General features: G+C 41.9%; 1 protein-coding gene across 1 annotated transcript in view; it reads left to right on the top strand.

The window, feature by feature from the left end:
• The first annotated feature begins 3,166 nt into the window (after window positions 1-3,166).
• LOC109469967 (zonadhesin-like) overlaps window positions 3,167-9,391 on the top strand; it is a 20,536-nt gene continuing 14,311 nt past the window's right edge. Inside the window, exons 1-6 of the mRNA XM_019768732.1 lie at window positions 3,167-3,186; window positions 3,834-4,108; window positions 5,142-5,326; window positions 6,113-6,269; window positions 8,302-8,547; window positions 9,042-9,149. Of these exons, the coding sequence (XP_019624291.1) occupies window positions 3,167-3,186; window positions 3,834-4,108; window positions 5,142-5,326; window positions 6,113-6,269; window positions 8,302-8,547; window positions 9,042-9,149 (991 nt within the window). The remainder of the gene's footprint in view (window positions 3,187-3,833; window positions 4,109-5,141; window positions 5,327-6,112; window positions 6,270-8,301; window positions 8,548-9,041; window positions 9,150-9,391) is intronic.

Genomic DNA, 9,391 nt, shown 5'->3' with positions numbered 1-9,391 from the left:
CCGACGCCTGGTAAAATACTGAAATCCAGCAAAACAAGTCAACCCTCATGACATTGATTGTGGATTTTGGATACATTTACAAAGAGTAAGGTTATGTTGGAGTTAAAGTGCGGTTTTATTTCACTCAGTGAGCGACAAGTTGTGTAATTCTAGAACGAATAAAGCCATGTTATAATGACGAATTAGAATTATGAAGATCATTTGTCTGCCTTGAAATGAATACATTCACACAATCAGAAACATCCTATCATCCAAGTGTTCAGGCTGCACAGGCGATTTAACTTAAAACCTATAATATAAAAACAAGATCGTTGTAGTATTGAACGCGATCACGTGATTATATGACTGACGACCAATCCTACCTCGCTCTCGCCGGGACCAGCCAATAAGAGACGCGATGCTTTGTTTTGGTGGGTCGTTTGAATCTTGCTTTGTCACAACGACGGTTTGCTTTTTCAAAACACGTTTGTCTCGGCTTGCAAAGATTACTAGTATGTTCCTGAACTAAAATGGCGTCAAACATTCCGTTCTGTTACTTCGTTTTCGCAACGGAAGAAATGACTCTACTACACGGGCCGACAATTTGCCGACAGCACCGCAACGAACCAGGAAACCGACAGGAGGAAGGGTAAGCTAAAACAAGGATACTATTATATATACGGCACTATCGTTACATATATCTTAAACCTGTTGTTTAAAAACCTTGGCTAAGTTGTGCCTACGGCAGAAATATTTATTTGGCAAGAAGTGTACACTATTTTTACTGATTGATAACATAGTTTATTATTTCTACTTAGAAGTACATCGATATAGTTAGTATGTTGCTCAGAACATATGTATTTTTTTCAGGCGCGGATTTGGGATACTTTGAGACGATTTGAAGAAACGTTATCGCCAGGCTGTCGGAGAGCTCAGAAAAAGAAAGAAAGAAAAAGCGACTGCAGTCACACAGAAGAGGGTGAGTCTATGCAAATGTATATCTTTGCATACGAAAGCCGACAAGGCTCTTGACAATTTGAATTGTTTTCATTACCGAGGGAAATGTTGTGTTTGTATTGTTCCCATGATTACAATGAAAAGAAACAAGTAGACGTTGATGCTTGATGAATGGAGCCTTTTCATCTGGACAAAATTGTTGCTGTCTGACGTTCAAAACATTCGTTAAAAAATGATAAATGACTTCTCCTCGAAATGTGTCCATACAGACGTCCGCATCTTTGCCAGGCTTGTTTACAAAACTTCTAGTACATGTACACGTAACTTCAAATGAAATTCAAAAATGCCTTCGACTTTTGACTTAGATTTTCGTTTTTCCATGTCCTGCAGGCCAGGCTGGAGGCAAACAGGCAGACTGCACACCCAGGCTCAGATCTAAAGGCGAGGGTGCTGTGTTAAAGCGCCCGGCAGGCTCCGACGACCCAGGCCGGCCCCGCTGCACTCCCGCCCGGGGTGCACCCCGCGCCCAGCACGCCGCTCCGGCCTGACTGCGATCACAACCGACACCAACACCACGCCATCCCGCACACAGACAGGGGGCAATTTGTCCTTCCAGGATGAAAACTTTTCGCTATGGTCCCCTGAAGCAAGGGGGGGCATACCTCCTGGCCTGAAATCTACAACTAAGCCTCATTTTGTAGAGGCGACAACGCAAACTTTACGAAACCGACAGCTTGTCTTTAACGACATTGTAAATTGAATACGTGTTCATGTAATTAATTTCTGTAGCAAATGATCTTTTTTGTAATGACGTGATATTGTTTTCTGCCAAGCCTCTATTTAACTTCATGTTAGGTCTGCAATTATGTTTTTGCTACACGTACATGTATTTTGAAGAACTTTGTTTGAGGCCTTCTTTGTTTATTGAAAATTTAGTCTTTTGACTGTTTGCGTAAGCGCCATTCACTTTCATGATATGAGGGCTATTTTCCTCTTTTAACCTGATGATATGTCAGTATTAGTTACTTTTTGACATTTTTTGCTAAAATGGACTTCTATTTGGAGGTGACTGTGATGAGATGTGATGTTAGTTTACTTTTGAAAGTTAGAGAAATCTGTTAATTACTAGTAATTTCTGAGTTTACACCGGGTCCAACGATTTTAAAAGTCTAGTCCCTGGAAGGCTAGTTCGGGAAAAAGCTATTGTTTCTATGTTTCGGCTACACATTTTTGTAAAGTACCAGGTTACATTATTGTATAGTGTTAGCATAGTGCATAACGTGTATACACTATACATAGAGCGTTATTTTTGTCAATCTGTAAATGGCGATCCTGTTTATACCAATAAAACTATGAATGAAGTATAAACATGTATTACTTTTTTTTATGAATGAAATGTGTTCCTAAAACATCGAAATGTGTCCCGGGAGCGGGGGAAGCGATTTCTCGGGAGCCGGGCAGCGAAGCCCCGGGAGCGGGAAGGGGGGTCCCCGAAGTGGGTGCAGTGGGGTCCCGAGAACGGGAACAGCAGGGCCCCGGGAATGGGAGCAACGGGTCCCGGGAACGGGAGCAACCGGTCCCGAGAGCGGGGCGGGTTTTGGCCGGGGGGGGGGTGTAGTACCGGCATGTCCGACCCGTACACGGCGAATTTCCGCTGCCGTGTGGAGAATAATTAGGTGATAATTGCCGCTAAATTATGCATATTCCAGCAACGCACGGAGCGGTGCACGGCCATTTCCTGCCGTGTACGGGGATGTACAGGGATCGTGTCCGGGCATATAACGTCCAGTACACGACCTGCACACAAAAAGTGGTTCATTTCCGGGAGTGTACAGGACATGTACGGGACTGGACACGTCTCGTGTGCAGGTCGGAAACCCCCGGGTTCTACCGGAAACCTAAAATATCCGGGAAAGTGTGCGGCAATTTCTCACACGGAAACGGGGGATTTTGCACGGTGTGAACAATCTAAATAACTAAACACACAGAGTATGATATCGTGGCAAATAATATACTCTCTATTTTTATTTCTTCACATTCTCTTCTTTACTTTAAATTGATTTTTTTTTCAATTTGCGACATTATAATCGCTTTCCAATATTTTTTTTCAAAATATTGGCTTATTTTGCTTTGTATTAATTTATGGTATAAAACTTTTTTGGGGGATATGGGTGAAAATTGATATGGTATTATTACATGCGTGGATGTTATCTATTTAATAAAAATCAACATGGCCTTACTGCAAAAACTGTGAAATTCACTCTTAGACCGCTGCATCAAATATGTAATGGTAGTAGCTTTAAAGTAAGGCTGTGTTCATGTGAAGTCAGTGAAGGTGTTTTACGTGTGGTTTACCCCGAAGCCAGTTTCAAGTGGCTCCATCTGAACGCTCTAAATCACATTAAAAGCGCCTCGATCCCAAACCACTTCTAGAGGTGATTTCGAATCGGTTTTCCCGCATCGCGATTTGCGTCTGAACGCAATGTGATTTCAATGTAACTTCGCCTGGTCATGGATTATGGGGTGATATTTCTTTATTTATATGCAATACCAACTTTTACGTGGCAGCAACTTAAAGAGCAGTAATGGTCAAATAATGTGTCCGTTCTTCACCGCCTCTGGCGGGACCACGTCGGCATTTGGCCGAGATAAGCTGGGAGGGGGGCATCAGCAAGCATGTCATTGACCTCTGACATTAATAACACGCTATCCTGCGTGTTTTCATCAAACAACATTAAATGTAGCTCAGGCGAATTGTGATCGGACACAGTTTCAAAGAAATGTGTGGCACGTGGACCAGATGTGAGGAATGTGAGTTACCCGAATCGCGGTTTGGGTGACTTCACATGAACAAGGCTTAAGTCTAATTTGACAACACTCGATCGTCTCTCCATCAGATGTGCTCCTGCTGGTGAACTGAACGTGACAGACTGCGGCGCCCTGCGAGCGACCGTCTCTGCCACCGACAAGTGCGGCCTTCTCAACGACACGTCGGGCCCGTTCCGCGCCTGCCACGCCAAAGTCAGCCCGTCCGATTTCTTCTCCGGTTGCGTGTTTGACATGTGTGCGTACGGCGGAAACGTCACACAGCTGTGTCAGAGTTTGGAGGCGTACGCACACGCTTGTCAACAGGCAGGGGTGCAGATATCATGGAGGTCTTCCAGTCTTTGTCGTAAGTTAACCGCATCTTGAATCTTGCTAAAAGTCATCCTGTGCATCAGGGTGGTAAAACAAAAATATATTCCAGATGAAGAAATGGAAATGTGTCTGATATTGACATTTACTGCTGTTTCGTCATCATTTTATACTTCATACAAGCATTTGAAATAGCCCAAAATTAAGCTTATTGTGTATTATCATGCGAGAAATTTGTAACGTTTGGATATATCCATTATGATGATGCAATGACTAAAATTCACACATTTACGAACACAGTGTGTTTTACATACAAAATGTAGTTACTGTGTCACATTGTATTTTGACCTCTAACAAATGGACCTATACCATTATTACGTCACAGTTTGTTTACCGCAATGAATGCCGGTCAATCTCCCTTTATATTGTACAGGGGTGCGTAGCGCGGTGTGTGTTTGTGTAGCGTTAGCCTAATATAAGGCTTTTAATACAGTACTACTTTCGTCTAATGTCGCAACTAAATCACCCATACGGCATGTAATGCTGTGTGAACACAACTAGACGCAGCGAAAATCAGACATACCTGACTTTGAAAACTTTGAAATGATCTTTATCCTTTAACTGACCGTTCTAGAATGTTCTTTAGAAACTGTGACGTAATAATGGTATAGGTCCATTAGAACTGTACTAAGACAGTAACAGTAGAATACTATGAGTAGTCACTACTTCTTTTTGAACTCATATTGTACCAGTACTTAATTCAAAGGGAAAAGTATGGAGGGTTTCCAAAAGATGGCAAGAAGTTTCCTAAGCTATCTTGACTCAGAAATGTCCTAGAAAGTCAGACAAAAGTTTAGTACTGTGTCGATCTAATCTGATTTAGTTGACTCCTACAGTTAGCTCATTTTTTCTGTCCTCTTCCTTCCTACCCAATATCTTGCCCTGCTCACAGCGCAAGACATGTAAAGAACAAGGACAATGTCAGCAATCAGTAACCAGCTCTTTTCGGCCCATCTAATCTGCATTAAAATCTTCTAGGGTTAACTTGCTTTTTTCTCTCCACTTCCTAGCCATGTCCTGCCCTGCCCACAGCACCTATAAGACATGTGTGAAGAACCAGAACTGTATGACTGGTGTAAACCCCACCCTGACCTGTATGGAGGGTTGTCAGTGTGACGATGGTTATGTTCTGAGCGGCCGCGAATGTGTGAAGCAAGAAGACTGTGGCTGCACCGAGGACAACCATTATCGTAAGGTACAGCAATTGGAACTAATGTGCATGCACGGGCATTTTTACAGCCGAACTCCCTTATTCGTCGATGAAGGTTAGACATCCAGGTAATACAATACAATCCCAAAAATTGTCTTCACTTTATTTGCATATCAATCAATAGTTAGTGCTTATAAACTTGCATTTCTCCTCTGGTTTCTCAGTCACTGACGAAAGCTAGTGGATACTAGCTGAAACGTCTGATCCTGTTCAGCAGGCATGGCGACCGTACCGTTTACATGACCCTGTCACAGACACGACTGTGCAATGTGGTGTAGTGACCGTTTCCAAAATCATATCCAGTTGCTTGAGTAACTGCTTTTTGACGAACTCCCTTATTGTTTGACAGAATCTTGTTGCTAATGAACCAACCAAAAATTATTTCAGTCTGCAATTTGTAGAGGCAAAATTAGTGAGTCTAATAATATCAGCAAAATATCTAGTATTTCAAAATTTACGTTTTTTGTTTTTAATTATTATTATGAATCATTAATTGTAAATGTCTTGCTGATTCTGTGATTATCATTAAATATTTTTTTCTCTGGCTCCCACAAGGCAGCAGACATAAATGTAGCAGGAAATTGGACACAGGAAATGAGATATCCCATTCTGGGACCTAGGCATCTTACCCAACTTCCTGTCAGTGTCCTTGGTGTGTCTAGCATGTGAATGTACATGTGAAAAATAAAGATCATGCCAGAAAGTGAGCAGAAATAGCATTTCGTCTTATGAGTTTCGTAACGATCATGATTTGTTGCCCTTTGTCTGCAGCTGAACAGCACCTGGGGAAGGAAGGATGGAATGCGCTGCACCTGTCTCCAGGGCAACCAGATCACCTGCAAGCCAGCTCGGTGTGGAGCCAACTTCTACTGGGCCCTGCAGGATGGCAGGTATAGCTGCCACTGCCGGCCCGGACAGGACTGCAAAGGTAGGGTTCCTGGGGACAGAAGTATTGTTTTGAGTGGCTACATTGTGAGTTTCTGTGTTTTGTGTCTAAACAGAGTAGGTTACAGCAAATGGGTGGAAGGAACAATTGATAGGCAGACACAGGAGATGGAGGATGATCTTGAAGGTCACAAAAAACCCCTCTGTAGTCTGAAACCTTTGATTTTCTTGTTTTGTTACAACGTACAATGTACGTACCATGTCTATAAGCGTTAGATAGACATCTAAGAATATATATATATATTATGTGTCATTCTTCCTGATTGCTAAAAATGCTAACTTAAAGCCTGGTTTGTCCAATTCGCTTTGTGTAGCATTGGGACGGTCTACTCCTGCAAAATGTTGAAACAGTCCATTTCTGCATATGGAGGGAGATGGGGTGTAATATGCTGTATTTGCTTGCAAATGTGGCCTTTCTAATTTCATTCTATCTTACTGTGCAGTACCGATTCGAAACTGCAGTAAATATTGCAATAGTGCACTAACAGCAACTGCTGTATTGCTGCAATACACTGTACTTTTACTGCAGTGAGTCCACAAGAACTTTACTTGGCAATGCTGTATTACGCCAACAGTAACTACTAAATTATTAGATTTTGAAAAAGATCCACATATTTTGGTTTTCCTATTCCAGACTTGTGCTACACAGGCACTGGTCTTACATATCGTGGAAAGGTCACCATGACGGAATGTGGACGACCTTATCAGAGTCCATAAGAATTTAACCTGCTCTGTTGTGCTACTAACAGTAACAGTAGTATGGTAGTACCAATGAAATGACAAGATTTTGGAAAAGATCCATACATTTTGGTTATTCCCTTCCAGACTTCTGCTACACAGGCACTGGTGTTACATATAATGGAAAGGTCGCCATGACAGAATGCAGACGACCGTGTCAGATTCCATAAGAATTTTACCTGCTCTGTTGTGCTACTAGCAGTCACTACCAATGAAATGACAAGATTTTTTAAAAGATCCAATTTCTGTGGTTATTTTCTTCTAGACTTGTGCTACACAGGCACTGGTCTTTCATATCGTGGAAAGGTCACCATGACAGAATGACCTTGTCAGAGTTCATAAGAATTTTACCTACTCTGTTGTGCTACATTATTAATGAAATGACTTGATTTTGAAAAAGATCCCTTCATTTTTGGTTATCCTCATCCAGACTTCTGGTACACGGGCTCTGGTCTTACATATCGTGAAAAGGTCGCTAAAATGGAATGCAGTCTGACTTTGTCATAGTCCATAAGAATTTTACCTGCTCTGCTGTGCTACAGTAACAAATGAAATGACTTGATTTTGGAAAAGATCCATACATTTTTGATTATTCCCTTCCAGACTTCTGCTACACAGGCACTGGTCTTGTATATTGTGGAAAGATCGCCATGACAGAATGACCTTGTCAGAGTCCATATTATTAAGAATTTACCTGCCCTTTTAAGCTACAGTAACTACCAAATTATTAGATTTTGGAAAATATCCATACATTTTTCGTTATTCCCTTCCAGACTTGTGCTACACAGGCACTGGTCTTACATATCGTAGAAAGGTCGCCATGACGGAATGTGGACGACCTTGTCATACTCATAGCCATAAGACTTTAACCTGCTCTGTTGTGCTACTAACAGTAACTGCCAATGAAATGACTTGATTTTGGAAAAGATCCATACATTTTGGTTATTCCCTTCCAGACTTCTGATACACAGGCACTGGTCTTACATATCGTGAAAAGGTTGCCAGGACGGAATGTGGACGACCTCGTCAGAGTCCAAAAAAATTTTACCTGCTCTGTTATGCTTCTAACAGTAACTACCAAATGAAAGGATTTTGGAAAAGATCCATAAATTTTTTGTTATCCTCTTCCAGACCTCTGTTACACAGGCACTGGTCTTACATATCGTGGAAAGGTCGCCATGACGGAATGTGGACGACCTTGTCAGAGTCCATAAGAATTTACCTGCTCTGTTGTGCTACAGTAACTAAGATCCAATTTTTTGGTTATTCTCTTCCAGACTTGTGCTACACAGGCACTGGTGTTACATATCGAGGAAAGGTTGCCAAGACGGAATGTGGACGACCGTGTCAGAGCTGGAATTCTCAACTGCCGCACTCCACCACCGCGTACAGTTCTAACTCCAGCCTGGCCGGGCTGCAGGGGAACTTCTGTAGGAACCCTGGTGGCGAGGTCTCACCCTGGTGTTTCACTGTGGACCCACTGGTCACGAAGGAAGTCTGCAAAATACCCAAATGTGGAGAAGGTGGGACATTCATTAGTTACAGTATGTTCCCAAGATATAGAATACAGATACTTGTTTCAGCACTATTGATAATGCACCAACATATCAATCTTACAAAACTATATGTATGTTCTTATTTCTACATGTAATTCAAATAACAGCAAATACTTTAAAAACAGCACATACTTCCTTCTCTGCTTGGCCCTCCGTATTTAGGTAAAAGTATGGTATAAACACACACTACTACCAAATGTACTAGCCCCTTGCTATAGTAACTGCATTGCTGGTGAGGCCCAAGGGCTATTGAACCAGAGTTGGGTGCTGCCCTATGCACCAGTTGGTGCAGGAAGGACTTTTTAATTGAGCCAAGTTTGATATGAAAGCATTTCAGCACCAAGGAAAGTGACTACATGACATTATATTGTATTATACAAGCCTGACATGAAAGATACTTGATTCTATGTATCTATTGCATCTTTATCAATAATTACTGTTACCTCTGCCTATCTATGCAGCCTATTGTGCCAGTAGTCCATGTCTAAACAACGCCACCTGTCAGGAGGACCTGGAATCGTACCTGTGCACCTGTCCTCCGGGGTATCAGGGCGACCGCTGCCAGATATGTAAGTTGTACTGTGTATTCATTTTATTATTTTTTTCAGTTAGTAGAAATTCTTCGATCAGTGACTGTATTTTTGTATGGTAAATCACGCACCACAAATTTTTGGTGTCGACTGTACACCTTGATCACGGAATGACCTAACACGTGACTAGGTCGAGACTTGTGTGGATCTTCTGGCCTCATATTTTTTCCATATTTTTTTTCATATTTTTTTCCATATTTTTTTTTCCAGAGCTGCAGATT

Source organism: Branchiostoma belcheri, unplaced genomic scaffold, assembly GCF_001625305.1.
Source record: "Branchiostoma belcheri isolate BF01 breed outbred unplaced genomic scaffold, Haploidv18h27 scaffold213, whole genome shotgun sequence".
NCBI classification, from domain to species: domain Eukaryota; kingdom Metazoa; phylum Chordata; class Leptocardii; order Amphioxiformes; family Branchiostomatidae; genus Branchiostoma; species Branchiostoma belcheri.
Note: the sequence above shows the minus strand (reverse complement) of the source record. Positions and strands in the feature narration are given on the sequence as shown.